Source organism: Strongylocentrotus purpuratus, unplaced genomic scaffold (assembly GCF_000002235.5).
Source record: "Strongylocentrotus purpuratus isolate Spur 01 unplaced genomic scaffold, Spur_5.0 spur5_scaffold_2, whole genome shotgun sequence".
Taxonomy (NCBI): domain Eukaryota; kingdom Metazoa; phylum Echinodermata; class Echinoidea; order Camarodonta; family Strongylocentrotidae; genus Strongylocentrotus; species Strongylocentrotus purpuratus.
This window is the reverse complement of record NW_022145605.1, coordinates 27,785,435-27,813,146: the sequence shown is the minus strand read 5'-3', so window position 1 is coordinate 27,813,146 and position 27,712 is coordinate 27,785,435. Positions and strand designations below refer to the sequence as shown.

The 27,712-nt window shown below is 38.9% G+C and overlaps 1 protein-coding gene across 9 annotated transcripts in view; it reads right to left on the bottom strand.

Annotated features, from left to right (window-relative positions):
* The window catches only part of LOC115918834 (deleted in malignant brain tumors 1 protein-like), a 40,753-nt gene extending 13,041 nt beyond the window's left edge, over positions 1-27,712 (bottom strand). For 2 of the 9 annotated variants that reach the window (XM_030992133.1, XM_030992140.1), the window contains exons 1-16: positions 27,590-27,712; positions 22,643-22,963; positions 21,555-21,875; positions 20,470-20,790; positions 19,380-19,700; positions 18,295-18,615; positions 17,206-17,526; positions 16,115-16,435; positions 15,288-15,626; positions 14,296-14,409; positions 12,910-13,230; positions 12,095-12,415; positions 11,080-11,400; positions 10,233-10,553; positions 9,143-9,463; positions 8,294-8,614 (exon numbers count right to left, since the gene is read on the bottom strand). In XM_030992133.1, coding sequence (XP_030847993.1) covers positions 8,294-8,614; positions 9,143-9,463; positions 10,233-10,553; positions 11,080-11,400; positions 12,095-12,415; positions 12,910-13,230; positions 14,296-14,409; positions 15,288-15,626; positions 16,115-16,435; positions 17,206-17,526; positions 18,295-18,615; positions 19,380-19,700; positions 20,470-20,790; positions 21,555-21,875; positions 22,643-22,963; positions 27,590-27,650 — 4,687 coding nt within the window. In that variant the 5' untranslated portion in view covers positions 27,651-27,712. The remainder of the gene's footprint in view (positions 1-8,293; positions 8,615-9,142; positions 9,464-10,232; positions 10,554-11,079; positions 11,401-12,094; positions 12,416-12,909; positions 13,231-14,295; positions 14,410-15,287; positions 15,627-16,114; positions 16,436-17,205; positions 17,527-18,294; positions 18,616-19,379; positions 19,701-20,469; positions 20,791-21,554; positions 21,876-22,642; positions 22,964-27,589) is intronic. The other 7 variants (XM_030992134.1, XM_030992135.1, XM_030992137.1 and 4 more) reach the window with 7 other exon arrangements.

Below are 27,712 nucleotides of genomic sequence, written 5' to 3'. Positions count from 1 at the left end.
CGTCAATAGTTTTATTTCAGTTATCTTGCACGTCATGTTGACATTTTTTCCTCACAATGCTCTATTGGATATATATTATACATTGAGATTTAGCCACTATTTTCCTATTATGCCTTTATATTTGTCTTGAAAGCTGAACTATGTTCATTATATTTGCATGGATAAGATCCATATTCATGTTAGTCGACTGTTTGGTCTATAAATTTAATTTTGTTTGTCCTTGTATGTATTATTTATGTTTATGTTTTCATTACTGTGCATTTTTTTATTTACAGGCCCCTGATGTAAAACAGTTTATAGTGGTCATGTCCTGTTAAAATATGTTTCAATAAATAAATTAATATTTATTCAGTGATAGAGTCATACTCATAGAATTAGTATTTTCACACCCTGCTATATATATATATATATATATATATATACAATGGTCAAACAAGGAAAACTAATGCTGATTGATTAGAACAGTCAAATAAATGATAAAATAAGGAAAAGTTTAGAGGAAGAGAGATAGGATCGGGGAGAAAATGGAAAAAGAAAAGGGTCAAGGGACTTAGAGAGACAGAGAGAGAGAGAGAGAGAAATAGAGACGGGAGGGATAGAGAGAGCAAGATGGAGGGTCAGCCAGATAAGGGAGAGTGTTGATGGACATTACCAAGAACAATGTTACATGAATGACTCTTCAGTGGAAACAGAAGGCTATTCTACATGTATTCATCCTCCTCATCAGAAGAAACATAGAACGTCATTTACCCTCCTCAGCCCCCAACTATGGGTGCATATACTACAGCCACAGCGGCAGAAATTAATTCTGAGATGGACTTTTTACATACGTTGAACACTGAAAGTAAGTATTTTAATTTATTTCTTTGTATTTGTAAATATACAACACATAATTTATTTCAGCTTAACATGATGAAAATGCACGGAGGTGGTGATTCAATCAAATTACTATTCTGCATACTATTGAATGTGTGTTGTGATAACATATTACGTGTCTTACAGTCTGAACCATTGACGCATTAAATTAGTTTAAATGAAATTTGGATAAATGGTAACATCATACAGTCAATGGCCCGAATTCACAAAGGAGGTGTAAATTTAACCCATGGTTAAAATCTTCATTTACATTACCCATGGTCTAAAATTAGTGCAAATTAAACGCGACACAGTCAGAGGTCCAATTTTAGCCGCGCGCAAGGCAAGGTACGCTTAATTTGCTTTAATTTTTAGAGAAATGAGAGTTAAACCATGGGCTAAATTTAAGCCTCTATGAATCCAGGCCAACATATTACAGAAATTAATTAAGAAATGAGGCCAGTTGTTTTTTAATTTTGTTTCTCTGTATGATTGCTCTTTAGGTAATTTCATTTGGAGAACTAAGTCATTTTGGATCCTTTCTGGTCCTTAAAATGATGTTAGTCACAATGCATCGTAATTGATCGTAAGTACTCACGATTTTCTCTCGAACATTGCATCTTTTTTAAAAGCTAAAATCTGGGCTTAAACTTCATGTCAGTGTAAAATAGTTTTATTTTTATTATAATAATAACAAATTTTTCATAAGTCTGTAAAGATAACTGCATATCGATATGCCATTCAAAAAAACAGGTAGAGATAGATATAAAAAGTGTCTGGAGAAATAAACAAATAAATTAGAAATTTTCTAACTTTTCTGTAGTTCTTTTACCTATTTCCACATCCCGTTATCATTCATTTCCCCTTTTAACTCTCTACTCTATTTCTGATGAATAATTTTGTTCCTCTATATATCTTATCCGAATATAGCTGACTGACATCAACATCATGGATGCCAATCGACAGAGAGGGAAAAAAAGGAAGTGCACAGATTCTGTTGAGAGTTCGAAACAGAGGCAGCAGGTCTGTATCATTCACTGTCCAGGTGCAAAACATGGACCCTTCACGAACTTGTGTAACAGCAATGATCCAAATGAACGCTTGAACATGTTGAGAAGCATTCGGGATCGACGACTTTCCCAACCTCCTGACTCTCCATTTAGAATGGAAGAAGCATGCAACCTCATTCCTGAAGACATTTCAGATGTGCACGGTTATCATCGGGATTGCTACCAACTTTTTACCAAGAATCTCAATCGCCTGTCAGAGACCTCATTTGATACCACAAAACCTTCAACTTCCCGTCCACCCAGATCGTCACTTGATAAAGTCATCTTCAAACCTGATTGTATCTTTTGTAAAAAAGAAGGCCTGAAATCAATCAAAGTGAAAAGCTCTTGGACAACAGAAAGTACATCAATGTTTGATTTTGGTGGGTGGCAAAATGTTGTAGATGTTGCGGAGAGAGTTGGTGATGAAGACCTACTTCTGAGAATCCGGGGAGTTGATCTGTTTGCTGCAGAAGCAAGATACCACAAGAGCTGTCGGAAGAAATATGTGGCAAACCAAGAACCAGATAAATGGAGAAGTAGCAAGTACGATAAAGTAGCTAAACAGAGAACAATGGAAGAAGCCCACAAGAAGGCATTTGCTAGCATATGTACCTTTGTAGATGATGAAATATTGGGTAGGTGTAAGGTTTTGAGACTGAGTGACCTATGTGAGAAGTACAAAGATGAACTAAAGGACACTCCATTTGCTAATCCTAAGTACAGAGCAGGTAAGCTGAAAAGTAAGTTTGAGAAGCATGAAGCATATAAGGGTAAACTATCCTTTTGTAAAGTAAGCGCTAAGGGAAAGTTCGAAAGCTTTTTGGTGTATAGTACTGGAATGAGTCTAGACAAGGCAATACAAAGTACACATGAGCTTCATTCTGTTGATGCAATTACTGATGTAGCACTTTTCCTCCGCAGAATAATTACCAGTGCATTTGAAGAGTCTAAAGATATTCCCTGGCCCTCAACCGCAGAAGCCCTTGCCGGTATAGATGACCACATTCCCACTGAGCTAGAGAAGTTTCTGAACCATTTGTTGAGTGGAAATCCATCTTGCCCATCACAAAGAGTGACTAGACTTGTCAGATCTCTTGGGCAAGATATATGTAGGGCAGCCACAAATGGAAAGTGGAAAATGTCCAAGCATATTCTGGTATGCATGACTCTGAGACATCTCTTTCGCAGTGCTCAATTGATCACACTCATGAATCGCCTTGGTCATTCAGAAAGCTATTCATTTTCACTTGAGCTTGAAACTGCCATTGCACAAGCGCTACAGCAGACTTCCAGTATTCTATCTAGACAAGTAGTCCGCCATCCCGTGGAGCCATCAGTCTTCCATTCAGACTTTGACAATTTCGACCAATACATTTCAAGCTTGACTGGTTCTGGCTCGATCCACACAGCCCATGGGATTATGCTGCAGGAGATTTCTAACAATGAGACAGTTGAATCTTCAAATAGCACAATACCCTCAGTAGCACGTACCAAAGAACGTTCCTTGGCTATTGAACATGAAGGTCCTCTTCCATCTTGTTATGTCAACCGGAAAGCAAATCCAGATTTTCGTGTGCAGCATTGGAAGCATGATGCTGGATATGAAGCATTCAAACAATGTGCCCGAAATGATGTTGCGTGGATGCTTGGCCGGAAAAGTAGTGGAGAGACAGGTCAAGAGCTTCCAGGTTGGGCTGGATTTGTGTCAGTAACAGGGGTGGTGCCTTCAAATCTGACCACCATAGATTACTATCCTGTAATAAACTATCCCATAACAGAATTTGATACAATCCAAGAGTGCCTGAGAGCTGCAGAAGAAGCAAGCCGCGAGGTTGGACAAGACTATGTCATAACAACATTTGACTTGGGTGTCTGCATGAAGGCATACCCTCTCATTTGGAGTCATCCAGAAAAGTACAAGAAACACATTGTGTTGATTGGCACTTTCCATGTGATTTGTGCATACACCAAGATGCTTGGAAAGAAGATGGTAGGATCCGGACTTGAAGATATCCTCTTGGAAGCTGGCCTCATGTCTTCTGGGTCTATGAAAGGCGTCATGACAGGAAAGAACTATGACAGGAGTCTGCATTGTCACAAGACAATGGTGGAGTGCTTAGAAAGGCTCCTTTTTGATGAGTTCCTGTCAATGGCTGGAAAAGATGATGCACTTTCTGGTATACCTGAGGAATCAAAGAATCTCTTCCAAGAGCTAATTCGATCACCAACAAAGGAGAGGCTTGCTGAGGTTGTGGCTAATGCAGATCTGAAGACGTTAATAGAGTCATATGAGAGCTTCAAAGCTGATGTTCGAAATGGATCTCTTGGGAAGACGGCACAATTTTGGATGTCGTATGTTGATTGCGTTTGGATTGCTCTTTCATTGATAAGGTCTGTGAAAGAAAACAACTTTCCATTGTACTTGCACTGCCTGTTCCTTATGCCTGACCTGTTCTTCACATTTGGTGGTCACAATTACTCCCGATATCTGACCTACCTTGCTGTATTCTTGGCGAACATTGAAGATTCGCATCCTGGTGCCTTGACATTGCTCGAAGGAGGTGCAATAAGTGTTGCCAGGTCACTCATTCCAGGGAACCGATGTGCTGTCGACAAGACAATCGAGGAGACAATCATGAAACATGGCAAATCTCGCGGTGGGGGCGGTAGTGGTGTTGGTCTCTCTGGCATAATGGAGAACTACAGTGCATATCAGAGGTGGGCTCGAACATCAACAGAAAGAGCACGCTTTCTCACGGCAACTCTCAGCCTCGCAGATATGACGTTTGATTCTCACCGTGGAAATAAACACAGGGATCAACAACCCACTCAGATAAGGAAAGGTGAGGGATGTGTAAAGAAGGCTATAGATGCTGTCAAGAGCTTCCTCAATCCTTTTGATGTTGATGACAAGAATGGGTTGTATGTACTCTCTTCCGGTGCCCGCGTTCCAGCTGAGGTTGAGAAAGATGTCATGCATGCAATTACCACAGGTAAAGACCAGAAAGAGATGTTCATCAAAGAGCGATTAGAGAAAAAGACATCGTTCTCTGACCCCATCAAGAACCTGAAGCTCAAAACCATGGCAGAGACAAAAAAGAGAGTCAAGCTTAAAACATCCCAACGAAAAGTGATAGAGTACAAGCAACAGGGGGACATTGCTTTCCAGCTGATGGTGAAGGCACAAAGTTCTGGCAGCCAACTTGATCTACGAGAAATCATGAAATATTCTTTGACCCCTGTTCCCTACTCAATTGGAACATCAGACAACTTCTTTGCTAAGACAGATAAAGCTAAGGGCCTACACTATCTTCTGAAGGATGTAGAGAACTCGCAGCCTCCACCCACTGACAAGACCTTGGTAGTGGAAGATGGTAATGCTGTTTTCTACTACCTAAAAGGGATGCCTGCAAACTTCCACGATATTTGCATCAAAATTCACAATGTAGTGTCATCCAACTGCGATGTCATCTTCAGCACAGACATGTACAAGCCAGACTCTGTGAAGTCAAGTGAACGGACACGGCGTGGGTGTGCAGAGAAGAGGATGATTACAGGAGGCAAAACCAAAAGACCACCTGACTGGAAGCAGTTCCTAACAAATGATGAAAATAAGAAACAACTTATTCAAGTTATTCTGGATGTCTGGAGTGAGCAGGACATGGCTAAGAGGCTGTATGGAAAAAAGATGATATTCATCAAAGAAGGAGAAGCCCAAATGCTCACTTCTCAGAATGGGAGAGAGACACTGCGTTCTGAGATTCCATCTCTCAACTCAACCCAAGAAGAAACAGATTCACGCGTGATCCTTTACTGCCAATACGGTAAGGAGCAAGGCTATGATCATGTGCAGATCAAAAGCCCAGATACTGATATATTTTTCATATTGCTTCATTACGCGCATCTCATTCCAGACATCACATTACTCTTCCACACAGGGAGAGGCAACAAGCAGCGGCTCATTGATGTCACTCATTTTGCCAAGCAGTCCTCCCCTGAATATTGCACAGCACTCCTTGGACTACATGCTTTCTCAGGCTGTGACTCCACAAGCGCCTTTAAAGGAATTGGCAAAGTCAAGCCAATCAAACTGTTGCAGCAACGCAACAAATTTGTCAAACCTCTGGCAGAACTTGGTGATTCGTGGACTGTACCAGAGGAGTTGATGTCCAACCTAGAGGAATTCACATGTACCCTGTATGGGAAACCAAGATTTACTGATGTAGATGAGGCTAGATTTGCTCTGATGAAGGAAAAGTGTAAAAGTGATGGAGAGAAAATCAGCAAGTCGGTCCACGTAGACTTGTCTTCATTTCCTCCATGCAAGGACAGTCTTCAACAACACATCAGGAGGGTGAACTACCAGGTGGCGATATGGAAGAGGGCTCATGAGCCTAAACCCATCGTTCCACCACCAACAGATGGTCATGGTTGGACAAAGAATGTAGACAAATTAGAACCACTATGGTCAACGAGAGATGTTCTGCCCCCAAGGTTGGTAGATGTTCTTGACTGTATGGGAGACGATGACTCAAGTGATGACGACTACGATTCAGATCATGATGACCAGTACTATGACTCGGACCAAGACACAGATAGCGAAGATGAAGTCTGAAAAGGCTTCATTATTTGTTTCAGTAGTATGACATTTTTTGCCTTTGTGATAATTGATGTTAATAAACATGCCCCATAGAAAATGACAAAACCATCAAATTTTAGGTAAATATTAGCAATATAAATCTGGTTCAAACACAGAAAGATTATGGGCTCTTAGTTTCGTCACGTGAATATGTTCCATCACTTATAACTGAAGGACACTCAATGCTGTATAAGGAATTTCATTAATGATTTCTTGTGATATCTAATTTTCTTTCCCTTGATTCTTCCGTCTTGAATTAATAAATGTACATTATGTACGATAAACCGATAACTGCATAAGATTAACTAGAAAGATGGTCGACACCAAAGTGGTCACATGGTTAAAATGTATTTTCAAAGAATGCAAAGTTTCAACAATAATCATTATGTAATCCTTAAATTTGAGTTTGATAAGCCATTTCTTTGTTTATCCTTGAACGAAGTACTTGAGGAAAACATTATGTCACTGTTGACCTGAAAAATGTACCTGTGTTTCTTTTTGTATGAATAGAAATATAGAAACGTAGTACATTTAAGGTTTTGTTAAACATTTGAATATCAGTCTTTGTTATATACCATGATTACAATCGGATTCATTCACTGATTGGTTTTGCTCAATGTGTCATGTCAGTTGAAATTCATGAAATTGTACCCGTATACGTTCGTTCATTCGTTTGTATAATCAACAACCCTATGTTATAGCATATGATGCGATTAATGACCAACAGTTGAATAAGTTGGCTTGGTCTGAGCCCCCCCCCCCCCCCCTTCAGGCTGATGCATTTTTATAACTATCAAAAAACAATATTGTATGCGGTAATATACTGTATTGAATTTATAAACATAATAGGAATAGAAATCATCCTACGGTCAGCGAAAGAAGATCACTGTCATTTTACATATCATTTTACTTCACAATAACAAAGATGTACAGAGTACTTCCCTTCATGATATCATAAAAGGAAAAGGAAGTATATTGCATTTCAAATAGTGTGCATATGTTATGTGTATTTTCAGGAGAACTGGAATTCGATTTGATTTAGTTTGATGTTAACAGGCTAGCCCTAACAGTAATTAAAATACTGCTTGTCGAGCTTTTGTTCTTATAAACAGGAACTTTGATTGATTGTACATTATATATATACAAAATGTAGAAACCGTAATGCGGGGGAGGGGGTTAATTACGAGTTGACTGATGCTATTTTGTTTGCGGGAAACATCAGATAACATATCAATGAATAATTTTACACGAAATCAGGGGGTTAGCAACTTATTTCATGATTATAGCAGACAAAATACAACTTTCAGATAATTGTGACAGATTTTGAGATGAAAATTTGCATATTTAATTATATGCAAATTTATGACGTCATTAATAATAGAAGACAATAAAACATATTAAAATAATTTTGTCTACCCATTGTTGTATGATTTATGAAGATTATGTATTTATTTGGTGAAGATTAGAGTTATATCTGCTGAGAAACAGGGTAAAATGTAAGCGCATAATTCACAAACCCTAAGAAAGTGTGCAAAACACGAAAAACTGACATTTTTACATATCTTCAAATAAGGAGCAAAAAAACAGTGTCCAAATGAGTTTTTTTTTTGGGAACGTCTTTTTTCTGATATTATGGATCCCAATGAACAAGATGACACCCAAGAAGTAGGATCATAGGGGGGGTGCACGGTAGCCCCCTCTGGCCCACGGACTATATTGTTTAAGGCTTCCAAATAACAAGACTCACCAGATGATGTGCTGATGCATTGCACTCCTGCGTCTTCAGCGTGCACACAGTTGTGACTGAGTGGTCCGTTACTAGGACACGAGAAAAGATCCGTTTCAGTTCCGACACACTGAACATTGTCCAGAATGATGTCTCCACTACCTTCTCCAAATGCAGCACTACCAAGGGCACTCCCAGTCTCACCTAGACCAAGAATTTGACACACCACTGCCGCATCGGTGTCGTCCCACAGATCATCACAGACGGTTCCCCATTGTCCGTTGTAATTGATTTCGACTCGGCCTTCGTTACTTGATGAGCCATCGACAAGACGGATTGCACCTAAACGTTGCGAGAGTGTAAAACATCAAATTAGTTGCACACCAACTTTCATAGTTCTGCCTATAGCTCTGTCTTTTTTTTTTTAAATTGCAGAATTATTGCTTGAAATACTTTGACATCACCCTCAATAAGTCATCAGAACAATTGTGTACATCCTAGAGAAGCAACTTGAGATCTTCAGACTTGAAAGCCTCAAAGTTACACTAAAAAGATTGCCGTTCCCTTAAAGCTGACAAATTACACTAGAAATAGATTTTGTTTCGCCTTTTAAATGACAAAACTCAGCAGATAGTGTGCTGCCGCTCCCTTATCCATTCGTATTGATTTTGACCGCAATCTATTGTAAAGAATTCTGTCAGTGTACTATATTAAAGAAGGAACTGTTAACGCTCTGATCCTTGGCATTGACCCTTTGCCGTTAGTTCTGCCGTCACTTTTTAGTCAAAGGTAATTATATGTATAGATTACCCAATAATTTAAAGGTATCAGGCAGAAGAATTGTTTAGGCTTTCAAGTGACAAAACTCACCAGATGGTGTGCTGATGCATTGCACTCCTGCGTCTTCACGATGCCCGCAGTTGTGATTGAGTGGTCCGTTATTAGGACACGAAAAAAGATCCGTTTCAGTTCCAACACACTGAACGTCGTCCAGAATGATGTCTCCACTACCTTCTCCAAATGCAGCACTCCCAAGGGCACTCCCGCTCTCACCTAGACCAAGAATTTGACACACCACTGCCGCATCGGTGTCGTCCCAGAAATCATCACAGACGGTTCCCCATTGTCCGTTGTAATTGACTTCAACTCGACCTTCGTTACTTGATGAGCCATCGACTAGACGGATTGATACTGAATTTGGCGAGAGTGTAATAATACAGCATTTATTATGCGCCATCGATCTAGTAAACTATTATGAGGCACAGAGAGAAATTATTACCCTGGCTTTAGCACAGCTGCCATTAAGGAGCTCTAGCATTTCAAGGAGTTAATTCCTACCAGGTACCCACTTACATCTTTAGGGTCGAGTGTGGCGAATGTAGATCAATGTCTTGCTAAAGGATATTAGTGCCGCGGCGGGACTCGAACTGCGGATCTTGTGATCGAACGTCTGGTGACGTGTCCATACGACCACGACACCTCTGGCGTAATACCTAAGATTATTCGCACACCAAGTTATAATTCGCATTAAGCTCTTTTCTTTTCTTTTTGTTAAGTCTTTTGGGAAATTATTTCTTGAAATACTTTGATCGAATCTTTACTAAGGTATAAGAACAATCTCCTTTATCCTAGATATGCAACTTGAGTTATTTTGACTTAACATCTAACAAGTTGAAATAGATGTCGTTTTGCCTTGCAAATAACGAAACTCACCAAATGGTTTACTGCTGCTCTTAAACTTATTTTCATTGATGTTGATCGCGATCTTCTTTAGATATTTGTGTATGTGTATCATGTTAAAGAAGCAACCGTTTATTATCTAAAGCGTAGAATTGGCATTTTGCAAGCAGGCTCACCTTCGTTATTTTCAGTCAAAGGTAATGGAGTATATACATTTCCCAATATTGTCAAGTTATCAAACAAAAAGATACCTTTTAGGCTATCAAATGACAACACTCACCTGATGGTGTGCTGCTGCATTGCACTCCTGCGTCTTCTCCATGCCCGCAGTTGTGACTGAGTGGTCCGTTACTAGGACACGAGAAGAGATCCGTTTCAGTTCCGACACACTGCACATTGTCCAGAATGATGTCTCCACTACCTTCTCCAAATGCAGCACTCCCAAGGGCACTCCCAGTCTCACCTAGACCCAGAATTTGACACACAACTGTAGCATCGGTGTCGTCCCACAGATCATCACAGACGGTTCCCCATTGTCCGTTGTAATTGACTTCGACTCGACCTTCGTTACTTGATGAGCCATCGACAAGACGGATTGCACCTAAACGTTGCGAGAGTGTAAAACATCAAATTAGTTGCACACCAAATTTCATAGTTCTGCCTATAGCTCTGTCTTTTTAATTTTTTTGCAGAATTATTGCTTGAAATACTTTGACATCACCCTGAATAAATCATCAGAACAATTGTGTACATCCTAGAGAAGCAACTTGAAATCTTCAGACTTGAAAGCCTCAAAGTTACATTAAAAAGATTTCCCTTTCTTAAAGGCTGACAAGTTACACTAGAAATAGATTTTGTTTCGCCTTTTAAATGACAAAACTCAGCAGATAGTGTGCTGTCGCTCCCTTATCCATTCGTATTGATTTTGATCGCAATCTATTGTAAAGAATTCTGTCAGTGTACTATATTAAAGAAGGAACTGTTAACGCTCTGATCCTTGGCATTGACCCTTTGCCGTTAGTTCTGCCGTCACTTTTTAGTCAAAGGTAATTTTATGTATAGATTACCCAATAATTTAAAGGTATCAGGCAGAAGAATTGTTTAGGCTTTCAAGTGACAAAACTCACCCGATGATGTGCTGATGCATTGCACTCCTGCGTCTTCACCATGCCCGCAGTTGTGATTGAGTGGTCCGTTATTAGGACACGAAAAAAGATCCGTTTCAGTTCCAACACACTGAACGTCGTCCAGAATGATGTCTCCACTCCCTTCTCCAAATGCAGCACTCCCAAGGGCACTCCCGCTCTCACCTAGGCCAAGAATTTGACACACCACTGCCGCATCGGTGTCGTCCCAGAAATCATCACAGACGGTTCCCCATTGTCCGTTGTAATTGACTTCAACTCGACCTTCGTTACTTGATGAGCCATCGACTAGACGGATTGATACTGAATTTGGCGAGAGTGTAATAATACAGCATTTATTATGCGCTATCGATCTAGAAAACTATTCTGAGGCACAGAGGGAGATTATTACCCTGGCTTTAGCACAGCTGCCATTAAGGCGCTCTAGCATTTCAAGGAGTTAATTCCTGCCAGGAACCCATGTACATAATCTGGGTTGAGTGGGGCGAATGTAGATCAATGTCTTGCCAAAGGACATTAGTGCCGTGGCGGGACTCGAACCGCGGACCTTGTGATCGACAGTCCGCTGACGTATCTACTCGATCATCCGCACGTTATATATTTTGCATGAAACTATTTGATCGAAAGTTTAGTCAGTCATAAGAACAATCTCCTCTATCCTAGAGCTGCAACTTGAGTTCTTTGACTCAAAAGCTAACAAATTACACTTGAAATAGGTTTCGTATTGCTTTATAACTGATGTAACTCACCAAATGGTATGCCGCCGTTCCTAAACTCATTCTCATTGATGTGGTTTGCAATCTTTTTTTAATATATGTGTCAGAGTATCATATTAAAGAAGCAACTGTTTACGATATAAATCGTAGCATTGATAATTTGCCATCAGTCTTACCTTCATTTTTTTAGTCAAAGGTAGTGGAGTATGTAAATTTGTATTAATATTGTCAAGATATCAAACAAAAATATATGTTTAAGGCTTTCAAATAACAGCACTCACCGGATGGTGTGCCGCTGCATTGCACTCCTGCGTCTTCACCATGCCCGCAGTTGTGACTGAGTGGTCCGTTACTAGGACACGAGAAGAGATCCGTTTCAGTTCCGACACACTCAACATTGTCCAGAATGATGTCTCCACTACCTGGTCCAAAGGCAGCACTTCCAAGGGCACTCCCGCTCTCACCTAGACCAAGAATTTGACACACGACTGCTGCATCGGTGTCATCCCAGAGATCATCACAGACGGTTCCCCATTGTCCGTTGTAATTGACTTCAACTCGACCTTCGTTACTTGATGAGCCATCGACTAGACGGAGTGATGCTGAGTGGGTTGGCAAAATAGTAGTATATTAAATCATTCACACACCAAGTTTAATATTTTGCCTATATCTCTTTCATTTTAAAGTGTTCTCAGAAATTATTGTTTTGAATATCTTGACATATGCTTCATTAAGTCATAAGAACAATCTTGTTAATCCTAGAAACGTAACTTGAAATCTTTTGAATTATAAGCTTATAAGTTAAAACAGAAATTGATACCATATTGGCTTTCAAATAACGAAACTCACCAGATGGTGTGCTGCTGCTCCTAAACCCATTCTGAATGGTATTGATCGCAATATTTGTTAGAATATTCCTGTCGATGTGTCATATTAAAGAAGCAACTATTTACGTTCTAAACCTGTTTATTGACCCTTTGCCGTCGGTTTTACTTTCTTTTTTTCATTCACAGGTAATGAAATATACAAATAACCTAGTATTGTTAAGTAATAAAACAGAAAGAAATCGTTAAGGCTTTCAAATGACAACACTCACCTGATGGTGTGCTGCTGCATTGCACTCCTGCGTCTTCACCATGCCCGCAGTTGTGACTGAGTGGTCCGTTACTAGGACACGAGAAGAGATCCGTTTCAGTTCCGACACACTCAACATTGTCCAGAATGATGTCTCCACTACCTTGTCCAAAGGCAGCACTTCCAAGGGCACTCCCAGTCTCACCTAGACCAAGAATTTGACACACGACTGTAGCATCGGTGTCGTCCCAGAGATCATCACATACGGTGCCCCATTGTCCGTTGTAATTGACTTCAACTCGACCTTCGTTATTTGATGAGCCATCGACTAGACGGATTGATGCTAAAGTTGGCAAAAGAGTAGTACATCAAATCACTGGCACACCAAGTTTTATATTCTGCATATAACTCTTTTTTGAATTATTTTGCGAAAATTGTTCTTGAAATACCTTGACCTAACCCTAATTAAGTCACAATAACAATATTGTCATCCTAGAGAAGCAACTTGAAATTCTTTGACTTAAAGGCAGGCACGTAGCCAGAGTTCGATGTTTGGGGGGGGGGGCACCTACATGTAATCGATCGAGGTAAAAAAAAGGGGTCTAAAAAAGTTCAACCGATCTTGGAAATTTTAGGGGGGGCACGTGCCCCCCCCCCCCCCCGTGGCTACGTGCCTGCTTAAAGGTAATGCAAAGTTTTGAAAAATTTTGAAAATTGTCATGCATTTGGGCGCCCCTGTGGATGTATTAAAAGCACTCGAAAATTAAGCCCCTTAAACATTTCTCGAAGTACCTTGACCTAACCCATAGTAAGTCATAAGAACAATCTTGTCTACCCGAGAGAAGCAACTTGAAATATGTAGACTTAAAAGCTTATAAGTTATACTGGGGAAAAAATCGTTTTGCATTTAAAATGGCAAATTTTATCAAATGGTGTACTTGATGAGCCATCGATAAAACTGATTGAACCTATTGAAGTAGCTTTAATTACATGAAAGGTGTATGTGGTAGTTTTAATTACACATATGCACAAGGAATGTTTGTAGCTTCGTCTTTTAACAATGTAGGCTTACGTGCACGCCTGAAAATGCTTAATATAGATTTGTTTTTCTTACCATCCTCATAACACGACGCAAGACAGTGGTATGGAATGTAACATATAATATTCATGATCAATAAATCTTAGTTCTATAAGACACAGCATGATTACAATTACTACCTATACTAAGTATCAATACTGTCAATATTTAATTTGTAAGAATTTTTCCAATTTCGATTTCCATAGTTGTACGGATGAAGGTTACTGTTTGATCCTCCAATGAATATAAAATGAAATGATATCGATCACACACTAAAATTATGACCACTTAAAGTTTTGCGATGGATTATCAATGTTAAAGAGAACTCACGTTCCTGACAGAACTCCCCACTAAATCCAAGCTGGCAAATACACATCGGAAGGTCTGCTGGAGCAATACAGCTACCACCATTATGACAAAAGGAGTTGGAACAAGGATTTCGAGCTAAAATGGAGAAAACATGACATTAAAAAAACTAAACTGAACGATGACAGATACAATCGAATGATTACAAGAGTTAAGAGTAATCAACAAACTTCCTGATGCATGGACTTGCTATATAAAAAAGCGTCTAGCTAAAGCAATTGTTTTCATATTAATATAAAATATATGAAAGAATGTCACTACTTTTATTTAGAAATAATCACGAAAATAGGTTAATTTCATTAATTAGTAATTTGGCTAATGGGGTAGGAAAAAAAATATCTGCAAGTTTTAAGCAAATTTTTAATGTAAAGGTAAAATGAATGTCGATTGATATTGAAAATATCAACAAGTTTTATTCGCATCGCTCTTAAAAAATAATTCCATAAGCGTAAAAATCATTACGAATAGAGTATTGTCAAAAACATCTCATGTCACCACCGATAAAATTTCGCTTTTTATCATCTACCAGATTTATTTGCAACATGTTTCTAAAACAAATGTTAAATAATACTTGTAAAGAACAATGGTCCGAGAAAGCTCGAAGTGAGAGACAAATGCATACCAAATTGAAAAAAGACTTAATCATACCAAACTCCAAATAGATAATATCAATATTGCGTTCCCTTTCTTTCATTTTAATAATCATACTGCCTTACTTACAATGTTCACACTCGTCTCCAAAGAATCCAGGTCTACATAAACAGATTGGACCAGTGGGTTGCATTTGGCAGGTTCCATTATTAAAGCAGATGATCTCATCACAAGACGTCACATTGTAATATACACAAACCAGGATAAACAATCAACACACAATTAGGCAATGTAAGTCTGTTCAAACGGTATTGAACAAAATATGAAAAGGTTAACGCTTAAGACTTTCAAATAACAACACCTACACACTGTACCGGATGATGTGCTGTTGCATCGTACCCCAGCGTCTTCACCGTGCCCGCAGTTGTGACTGAGTGGCCCGTTACTAGGACACGAGAAGAGATCCGTTTCAGTTCCGACACACTGAACATTGTCCAGAATGATGTCTCCACTACCTTGTCCAAAGGCAGCATTACTAAGGGCACTCCCGGTCTCACCTAGACCAAGAATTTGACACACGACTGCTGCATCGGTGTCGTCCCAGAGATCATCACAGACGGTTCCCCATTGTCCGTTGTAATTGACTTCGACTCGACCTTCGTTACTTGATGAGCCATCGACAAGACGTATTGATGCTGTCAAGGCTGACAAAAGAGTAATACATAAAAACATTCGCACACCAAGTTTGATTCTCTGCCTAGTATATCTCTTGCCTTTTGAAGTGTTTTGAGAAATTAGTTTTTGGAATAACTTGACCGTACCCTCATTAAGTCATCAGAAAAATCTCGTTCATCTTAGAAACGTAACTTAAAATCTTTTGAATAAAAAGCTTATAAGTTATAACAGGAATGATACCATTTTGGCTTTTAGATGACTTAAATCACCAGATGGTGTGCTGCCGCTCCTAAACCTATTCCCATTGGTGTTGATCGCAATGCTTTTTAAATATTTATGTAAGTATATCAAATTAAAGAAGCAACTGTTTACGATATAAACCGTAACATTGACAATTAACCATCAGTCTTACCTTCACTTTTTTAGTCAAAGCTGGTTGAGTATGTACATTTTTATAAATATTGTCAAGATATCAAACAAAAATATATCTTTTAGGCTTTCAAAAGACAACACTCACCGGATGGTGTGCTGCTGCATTGCACTCCTGCGTCTTCACCATGCCCGCAGTTGTGAATGAGTGGTCCGTTATTAGGACACGAGAAAAGATCCGTTTCAGTTCCGACACACTCAACATTGTCCAGAATGATGTCTCCACTCCCTTGTCCAAAGGCAGCATTACTAAGGGCACTCCCAGTATCACCTAGACCAAGAATTTGACACACGACTGCTGCATCGGTGTCGTCCCACAGATCATCACAGACGGTTCCCCATTGTCCGTTGTAATTGACTTCAACTCGACCTTCGTTACTTGATGAGCCATCGACTAGACGGATTGATACTGAATTTGGCGAGAGTGTAGTAATACAGCATTTATTATAGGCCATCGATCTAGTAAGCTATTCTGAGGCACAGAGATAAATTATTAACCTGGCTTTAGCACAGCCGCCATTAAGGTGCTCTAGCATTTCAAGGAGTTAATTCCTACCAGGTACCCACTGACATTTTCTGGGTCGATTATGGCGAATGTAGATCAATGTCTTGCCAAAGGATATTAGTGCAGTGGCGGGAATCGAACAGCGAACCTTGTGATCGACAGTCTGGTGACGTGTCCATACGACCGCGACACCTCTAGTATAATACATCAGATTATTTGCACACCAAGTTATAATTTGCATAAAGCTCTTTCCTTTTTGTTTAATCTTTTGGGAAATTATTTCTTGAAATACTTTGATCGAACCTTTAGTAAGTCATAAGAACAATCTCCTTTATCCTAGAGATGCAACTTGAGTTCATTTGACTTATCATCTAACAAGTTACAGTTGAAATAGATGTCGTTTTGCCTTGCAAATAATAAAACTCACCAAAGGGTATGCTGCCGTTCCTAAACTCATTCTCATTGATGTTGATCGCAATCTTTTTTTTAATATTTGTGTCAGTGTATCATATTAAAGAAGTTAGCGTTTACGATCTAAACTGTAGCATTGACAATTTGCCATCAGTCTTACCTTCATTATTTTAGTCAAAGGTAATGGAGTATATAAATTTCCAAATATTGTCAAGTTATCAAACAAACAGATAACTTTTAGGCTTTCAAATGACAACACTCACCGGATGATGTGCTGCTGCATTGCACTCCTGCGTCTTCACCATGCCCGCAGTTGTGAATGAGTGGTCCGTTATTAGGACACGAGAAAAGATCCGTTTCAGTTCCGACACACTCAACATTGTCCAGAATGATGTCTCCACTCCCTTGTCCAAAGGCAGCATTACTAAGGGCACTCCCGCTCTCACCTAGACCAAGAATTTGACACACGACTGCTGCATCGGTGTCGTCCCACAGATCATCACAGACGGTTCCCCATTGTCCGTTGTAATTGACTTCAACTCGACCTTCGTTACTTGATGAGCCATCGACTAGACGGATTGATACTGAATTTGGCGAGAGTGTAGTAATACAGCATTTATTATGGGCCATCGATCTAGTAAGCTATTCTGAGGCACAGAGATAAATTATTAACCTGGCTTTAGCACAGCTGCCATTAAGGCGCTCTAGCATTTCAAGGAGTTAATTCCTACCAGGTACCCACCGACATCTTCTTGGTCAATTATGGCGAATGTAGATCAATGTCTTGCTAAAGGATATTAGTGCCGCGGCGGGAATCGAACAGCGAACCTTGTGATCGACAGTCTGGTGACGTGTCCATACGACCGCGACACCTCTAGTATAATACATCAGATTATTTGCACACCAAGTTATAATTTGCATCAGCTCTTTCCTTTTTGTTTAGTCTTTTGGGAAATTATTTCTTGAAATATTTGATCGAACCTTTAGTAAGTCATAAAAACAATCTCCTTTATCCTACAGATGCAACTTGAGTTATTTTGACTTAACATCTAACAAGTTACAGTTGAAATAGATGTCGTTTTGCCTTGCAAATAATAAAACTCACCAAAGGGTATGCTGCCGTTCCTAAACTCATTCTCATTGATGTTGATCGCAATCTTTTTTAAATATTTGTGTCAGTGTATCATATTAAAGAAGCAACCGTTTCTTTTCTAAAGCGTAGCATTGGCATTTTGCCATCAGTCTTACCTTCTTTTTTTTCAGTCAAAGGGAATGGAGTATATACATTTCCCAATACTGTCAAGTTGTCAAACAAAAAGATACCTTTTAGGCTTTCAAATGACAACACTCACCGGATGGTGTGCTGATGCATTGCACTCCTGCGTCTTCTCCATGCCCGCAGTTGTGACTGAGTGGTCCGTTACTAGGACACGAGAAGAGATCCGTTTCAGTTCCGACACACTCAACATTGTCCAGAATGATGTCTCCACTACCTTGTCCAAAGGCAGCACTCCCAAGGGCACTCCCGCTCTCACCTAGACCAAGAATTTGACACACGACTGCTGCATCGGTGTCGTCCCAGAGATCATCACAGACGGTTCCCCATTGTCCGTTGTAATTGACTTCAACTCGACCTTCGTTACTTGATGAGCCATCGACTAGACGGATTGATACTGAATTTGGTGAGAGTGTAATAATACAGCATTTAGTATGCGCCATCGATCTAGTAAGCTATTGTGAGGCACAGAGATAAATTATTAACCTGGCTTTAGCACAGCTGCCATTAAGGAGCTCTAGCATTTCAAGGAGTTAATTCCTACCAGATACCCACTTACATCTTCTGGGTCGAGTGTGGCGAATGTAGATCAATGTCTTGCTAAAGGATATTAGTGCCGCGGCGGGACTCGAACCGCGAACCTTGTGATCGACAGTCTGGTGACGTGTCCATACGACCACGACACCTCTAGTGTAATACATCAGATTATTCGCACACCAAGTTTTAATTCGCATTAAGCTCTTTCCTTTTTGTTAAGTCTATGGGGAAATTATTTCTTGAATACTTTGATCGAACCTTTAGTAATTCATAAGAACAATCTTTTTTTATCCTTGAGATGCAACTTGAGTTATTTTGACTAAACATCTAACAAGTTAAAATAAAAGTCGTTATGCCTCGCAAATAACGAAACTCACCAATTTAATTGTTTACTGCCGCTCCTAAACTTATTTTCATTGATGTTGATCGCGAACTTGTTTAGATATTTGTGCATGTGTATCATGTTAAAGAAGCAACCGTTTATTATCTAAAGCGTAGCTTTGGATTTTTCCATCAGTTTTATCCTTTTTTTCAGTCAAAGGTAATGGAGTATACACATTTCCTAATATTGTCAAGTTATCAAACAAAAAGATGCCTTTAAGGCTTTTAAATGACAACACTCACCGGATGGTGTGCTGATGCATTGCACTCCTGCGTCTTCACTATGCCCGCAGTTGTGATTGAGTGGTCCGTTACTAGGACACGAGAAGAGATCCGTTTCAGTTCCAACGCACTCAACATTGTCCAGAATGATGTCTCCACTCCCTTGTCCAAAGGCAGCATTACTAAGGGCACTCCCAGTCTCACCTAGACCAAGAATTTGACACACCACTGCCGCATCGGTGTCGTCCCAGAGATCATCACAGACGGTTCCCCATTGTCCGTTGTAATTGACTTCAACTCGACCTTCGTTACTTGATGAGCCATCGACTAGACGGATTGATACTGAATTTGGCGAGAGTGTAATAATACAGCATTTAGTATGCGCCATTGATCTAGTAAACTATTCTGAGGCACAGAGATAAATTATTACCATGGCTTTAGCACAGCTGCCATTAAGGAGCTCTAGCATTTCAAGAAGTTAATTCCTACCAGATACCCACTTACATCTTCTGGGTCGAGTGTGGCGAATGTAGATCAATGTCTTGCTAAAGGATATTAGTGCCGCGGCGGGACTCGAACCGCGGACCTTGTGTGTGATCGACAGTCTGGTGACGTGTCCATACGACCACGACACCTCTAGTGTAATACATCAGATTATTCGCACACCAAGTTTTAATTCGCATTAAGCTCTTTCCTTTTTGTTAAGTCTATGGGGAAATTATTTCTTGAAAGACTTTGATCGAACCTTTAGTAATTCATAAGAACAATCTTTTTTTATCCTTGAGATGCAACTTGAGTTATTTTGACTAAACATCTAACAAGTTAAAATAAAAGTCGTTATGCCTCGCAAATAACAAAACTCACCAATTTAATTGTTTACTGCCGCTCCTAAACTTATTTTCATTGATGTTGATCGCGAACTTGTTTAGATATTTGTGCATGTGTATCATGTTAAAGAAGCAACCGTTTATTATCTAAAGCGTAGCTTTGGATTTTTCCATCAGTTTTATCCTTTTTTTCAGTCAAAGGTAATGGAGTATACACATTTCCTAATATTGTCAAGTTATCAAACAAAAAGATGCCTTTAAGGCTTTTAAATGACAACACTCACCGGATGGTGTGCTGATGCATTGCACTCCTGCGTCTTCACTATGCCCGCAGTTGTGATTGAGTGGTCCGTTACTAGGACACGAGAAGAGATCCGTTTCAGTTCCAACGCACTCAACATTGTCCAGAATGATGTCTCCACTCCCTTGTCCAAAGGCAGCATTACTAAGGGCACTCCCAGTCTCACCTAGACCAAGAATTTGACACACCACTGCCGCATCGGTGTCGTCCCAGAGATCATCACAGACGGTTCCCCATTGTCCGTTGTAATTGACTTCAACTCGACCTTCGTTACTTGATGAGCCATCGACTAGACGGATTGATACTGAATTTGGCGAGAGTGTAATAATACAGCATTTAGTATGCGCCATTGATCTAGTAAACTATTCTGAGGCACAGAGATAAATTATTACCATGGCTTTAGCACAGCTGCCATTAAGGAGCTCTAGCATTTCAAGAAGTTAATTCCTACCAGATACCCACTTACATCTTCTGGGTCGAGTGTGGCGAATGTAGATCAATGTCTTGCTAAAGGATATTAGTGCCGCGGCGGGACTTGAACCGCGGACCTTGTGTGTGATCGACAGTCTGGTGACGTGTCCATACGACCACGACACCTCTAGTGTAATACATCAGATTATTCGCACACCAAGTTTTAATTCGCATTAAGCTCTTTCCTTTTTGTTAAGTCTATGGGGAAATTATTTCTTGAAAGACTTTGATCGAACCTTTAGTAATTCATAAGAACAATCTTTTTTATCCTAGAGATGCAACTTGAGTTATTTTGACTTCTAACAAGTTGAAATAGATGTCGTTTTGCCTCGCAAATAACGAAACTCTCCAATTTAATTGTTTACTGCCGCTCCTAAACTTATTTTCATTGATGTTGATCGCGAACTTGTTTAGATATTTGTGCATGTGTATCATGTTAAAGAAGCAACCGTTTATTATCTAAAGCGTAGCTTTGGATTTTTCCATCAGTTTTATCCTTTTTTTTCAGTCAAAGGTAATGGAGTATATACATTTCCTAATATTGTCAAGTTATCAAACAAAAAGATGCCTTTAAGGCTTTTAAATGACAACACTCACCGGATGGTGTGCTGAAGCATTGCACTCCTGCGTCTTCACTATGCCCGCAGTTGTGACTGAGTGGTCCGTTACTAGGACACGAGAAGAGATCCGTTTCAGTTCCAACGCACTCAACATTGTCCAGAATGATGTCTCCACTCCCTTGTCCAAAGGCAGCATTACTAAGGGCACTTCCAGTCTCACCTAGACCAAGAATTTGACACACCACTGCCGCATCGGTGTCGTCCCAGAGATCATCACAGACGGTTCCCCATTGTCCGTTGTAATTGACTTCAACTCGACCTTCGTTACTTGATGAGCCATCGACTAGACGGATTGATACTGAATTTGGCGAGAGTGTAATAATACAGCATTTATTATGCGCCATCGATCTAGTAAACTATTCTGAGGCACAGAAATAAATTATTACCATGGCTTTAGCACAGCTGCCATTAAGGAGCTCTAGCATTTCAAGGAGTTAATTCCTACCAGATACCCACTTACATCTTCTGGGTCGAGTGTGGCGAATGTAGATCAATGTCTTGCTAAAGAATATTAGTGCCGCGGCGGGACTCGAACCGCGGACCTTGTGTGTGATCGACAGTCTGGTGACGTGTCCATACGACCACGACACCTCTAGTGTAATACATCAGATTATTCGAAAACCAAGTTTTAATTCGCATTAAGCTCTTTCCTTTTTGTTAAGTCCATGGGGAAATTATTTCTTGAATACTTTGATCGAACCTTTAGTAATTCATAAGAACAATCTTTTTTATCCTAGAGATGCAACTTGAGTTATTTTGACTTAACATCTAACAAGTTGAAATAGATGTCGTTTTGCCTTGCAAATAACGAAACTCACCAATTTAATGGTTTACTGCCGCTCCTAAACTTATTTTCATTGATGTTGATCGCGATTTTTTTTAGATATTTGTGCATGTGTATCATGTTAAAGAAGCAACCGTTTATTATCTAAAGCGTAGCTTTGGATTTTTCCATCAGTTTTATCCTTTTTTTCAGTCAAAGGTAATGGAGTATATACATTTCCTAATATTGTCAAGTTATCAAACAAAAAGATGCCTTTAAGGCTTTTAAATGACAACACTGACCGGATGGTGTGCTGATGCATTGCACTCCTGCGTCTTCACTATGCCCGCAGTTGTGACTGAGTGGTCCGTTACTAGGACACGAGAAGAGATCCGTTTCGGTTCCAACGCACTCAACATTGTCCAGAATGATGTCTCCACTCCCTTGTCCAAAGGCAGCACTCCCAAGGGCACTTCCAGTCTCACCTAGACCCAGAATTTGACACACCACTGCCGCATCGGTGTCGTCCCAGAGATCATCACAGACGGTTCCCCATTGTCCGTTGTAATTGACTTCAACTCGACCTTCGTTACTTGATGAGCCATCGACTAGACGGATTGATACTGAATTTGGCGAGAGTGTAATAATACAGCATTTATTATGCGACATCGATCTAGTAAACTATTCTGAGGCACAGGGATAAATTATTACCCTTGCGTTAGCACAGCTGACATTAAAGGTACCATGTCCCTTTTGCAGCCAACCTCAAATTCTGTAGAAATTTGCAGGAATTATGAAAATGTCATGTATGTCCTATCTATAAAATTTAAACGTTAGCAGGGTCCTAATATTCAAAGTATGCAAGAAAATCCGTTTACTTGCTAGACTTCACTGTCAGACACTATTGATTGACAGACTGGCTTTTTTTTTCTTTGGTAATAACATACATAAAATGAGCTGTAAAGGGTACATGAGCATTTGTCTACATCAATACCCACTTCTTGTGATGTCCAAAATTAAACTGATTGAATCTTTGCGCAGCATAAAAGGTATGACCATTAGGTATAATGGTCTAAAAATCAAGACTATTACTTATTGGCTCTATAACTCCTATGTCGATTTGAAAGTCGTTATTTTCCCACTTGAAGACATTTTCAAGCCCCACCTTTTTTAGGGAAGTTCTTAATTAGTATTATCTTTCAAGTGCCGTTGGAATTTAACCTTTTCATTTGTTTGGCCTGCAAATGGGACATCGTACTTTTAAGGCGCTCTAGCATTTCAAGGTGTTAATTCCTACCAGGTACCAATTTACATATTCTGGGTCGAGTCTGGCGAATGTGGATAAACGTCTTGCTAAAGGATATTAGTGCCGCGGCGGGACTCGAACCGCGAACCTTGTGATCGACAGTCTGGTGACGTGTCCATACGACCACGACACCTCTAATGTAATACATCAGATTATTCGCACACCAAGTTATAATTCGCATATAGCTCTTTCCTTTTTGTTAAGTCTTTTGGGAAATTATTTCTTGAAATACTTTGATCGAACCTTTAGTAAGTCATAAGAACAATCTCCTTTATCCTAGACATTAATCTACATTTGCCACTCTCCATCCAGTTGCAGTAATTGGTTCTTGTTTTTTATTTTTGATGTAAACCACAAAATTTACAAACAATAATCATAAATTAAATTTTAATAGGGCAGTAACCGCTCTAGGGTATTTCAGGAGCTCATGCCCCACCCAATTTTTGCAAGCCCCTCATTTTTTTCGCGAACTACTTGTAGAATATGACTGCAAGAACCCGACCCCTCCCCCAGCCCCCCCCCCCCCCAATTATTCTTCCAAAATCACTGCTGCAGGATGGTCACATTTGGGGTCTTTATTAGTTTCTTTCACTCGAAAGTGAAGAAATGTATCCCACAACATTACTTTATATGAAGGAAAATAGGAAATATACCACATTCTCATTATGCACTATTTTAATTCTTACTATAGCACAACCCCCTCAAGAATTACTTTGTCCGCCCCCTTTTGTTCACGCACAACAGTCTTACCTTGTTCCTTGGGTAATATTCTCCTTTGATCTGAATTCATTATAAAAACACTAAACAATTGTAACTCTGATCCATTTAAAAGAAAAACAAAATCAAATGTGGTAGTTTTATTCAATCAATCAACACTGCAGGGGCAATCCTGAAAAGCATTTTAAAGAGATCTTTTTCATGTAGATTATATTGGCAGGTATTAATAATAGCGCTAAAATTATAGACGCTCGTAGCAGAAATCAAGATGAGACAATCTGCATGACAGGCGCGTACGCAGGGGGGGGGGGGGGGGTGGGGGTAAACCCCCTCCCCTTCAGGTTTTTTTTATGTGATTGTTTTTTTTTGGAGAAAAAAATCTTTCAAGTTACCAACAGGAAAAATTCCTCTGTATGGGCCATGCATTATGGTCCAAGGCATACCCACATAGAAGATTTTTTTATGTTGGGGGTCGGAGCAAAATGCAATTAATTATTGAAAAATTACTGCATTTTCTTTGTTTTTTGTTTTTGTGGGGGCGTCGACGTACCCTAGCGCCCGCTGCGTACAGTCATTATTCATTGGTTAAGCAATGGCCTCGTTACTGTTAGCCCCCAGGATCAAAACCGTGTCGATATGCTATATTGGTGCCCTTTTATGAGGTATTAATCCCCATTACTGTCAGTTATGACTTAAGGACGTAGGTCCCCTATATAGTTGATTACCATTGTAGCACACACATGCTTTAACAGTCACCCAAAACAAACACTCCCCAATTGTCATTTAATACATTCTGAGAATGTATACTATTATCTAGATCTAGTGGGAATAAATCATTGTCAAAATCATTCAATAAATTGGGGTAAAAATATTTATTCCACCATTATGACCAACGGTGTATATTATTAGTATTAATATAACATAGACATGTATACATTTGTGTACACTTAATTCCAATCACTGTAGCATTGTTTGAAATATGTAAGGCTATTGAATTTCTATAATAATTATAGTTTTACTTAGTAAATTCAAGTCACAAGATGATATACTAAAGCAAAGATGAGTATACGCCCATATTGATGATAAGAAGATTACTTCTATTTGTATTATTTATGTAAAAATTGTTTTACTCAGCAAAAAAAAAAAAAAGATACCGTTTACAATTAAGAATTTCAAGTATTGAATATAAATTATCTCTCGTATATCAAATTAAACATAAAATGATCATATTATGATATGCAATTGGAATCATACCAATCACGCGTTAGTGAGCATAGCCCCTAAAGCCCCTTTAAAGTGTTGGGAGCCTAAAATCTGCCCCCAAAATACGGAAAAAATCAACTAAATTTTATATTGAAAGAGGATGTCATTTAACACACACTTCTGCTAGAATTTTAAAAACAAATGTTTTTGAAGCGGAATATGAGAACACCATTATGATTTTTGTTGTTCGCACACAACCTCAGTTTGTATTCTTTCATCATCTTCGTCTAATAACACATTTGTTTTGAAAATCCTTGCAGAAGTGTGTGTTAAATGACATCCTCTTTCACATCATTATACAATTTTGGGGAAATTTTTGCCATCAGATTTGTGAGGCTCCCGACACTTTAGAGAGTCTTTAAACAAGATATGAGTCTCGGAAAGAAAATAGCAAATAATGGGCATCTGGCCATTCAAAGGTTGATGTTCCATTGTGTAGAGTCGAATTACAACAATGAAACAAAACAAAAATCACGAGAAAAATGAAAGGGGAGGTATCTTGACTGTGCTTGGCAAAAAGGACTGCTGTTGTAGTTGACATCCATAGCTCATTCCTCCTCAATTTATCTTTTTTCTTTTTTCTTCATTTTTACACAACAATATCTTACAGATGCATATATTCATTTACAGTTAATGAATATTTGCCCTATTTTGGCTATTTTTTTTATCAGACCCTCCATCCAAGTACAATACTTGATCTTTGATAATTTATGTTGGTAGCGTTTCAATTTTCCTTATTATGTTTTCTCATATTTTATAGACAGTTTATATGAATATTTTGGAAAGCAATAAGCATCCACTTTCTTTTCCTTTTTTTTTATTTGCTGAGTGTATATTAGGGCAAATAAATCAATTCATAGTTTCTCATTTTTTCAGCCGGCAAAATTTTGTTTGTTTTATTTGTAAATGAAATATATAAAAAATCAAAGGATATCTAGACCAGGTGCTAAACAAGAATATTGAGATTTCACCTTGTATTGGGCCTCTGTGGTGCATATTCAAATCTATTGAATTAACAAAATCTGTGTTATCAGAACAGATTGCATTTTGTATGTACAAAATAATATCAACAAATAAAATGGAACTGCTCCTCCTCAATATCGAGAACTCCGACCTAGAAACTATCATGACTATAGCGATCAATTTTACTTTGCCTTATCATTATTTGTCTCCTTGCTGAAGTTGAATGTAAAAATATGCCTCTAGAAATACAACATATTATATCATGCATCAAAAATTTTGGCTTTTGACTGGTTGAGAGCTCGTCACGTGACCAGAAATATTTCATCTATTTTAAGGTTGCTCTGAAAAAGTATTATATGAGTACCATTTGGGAGTAGATGTACTATTTGGGAGTTGAAAAAATTGTGAATGTTTCTTTTTCTTTTTCAAATCTTAATTTAATGAAAACAAAATATTTTAATTCTTTTTTGATAAAAATTGACATTTTTTTAAATTTTAAATATATTTATTTTTCTCCAAAAAAGGATTTTTTTTTTTGAATAAATGTTTGATGTAGGATAAAAAACAAATATACCATGCCTTCTATTCAAGGTACTGGTTAAGACTATGGGCCTCGGTGACTCCAAAAGTACCATTTGCTTCGGGGCTGCGCCCCTCAGCAAATAGTGCTATTGGAGTCACCTCTTGCGCATAGTTTTAACCAGAACCTCTCAAGACAGTGTATATTTGTATATTATTATCTCTTGCATTATATTGACTAAATTTTTGACATTTCAATTACATATTTTTGTCTACTGTATTTAAATATAAACAAATCTTTGGTATCGTTTGTTAACTGAAAATTGAGAATGATCCAATATGGATTTTAATCAAAAATTATGGTTGAATTTTACTACGAATTTCAATGTTACATGTAGGTGTTATACTAAAAGTCAATAAAACGGCCAATAAGTCGAAATAATTCTCGAGTTCCGAAAACATTTCTTACGTTCAGTCTTACCTTGTGCGTTAGCTACTGCCGAACAGAAGCAGACGATAAGACAAACGAAAAGCCTCATCATTGATCAATGATGCGTCTTTCTGATACACGCTGCAAATTCGAAAAACGGATAACCAGTCCGTC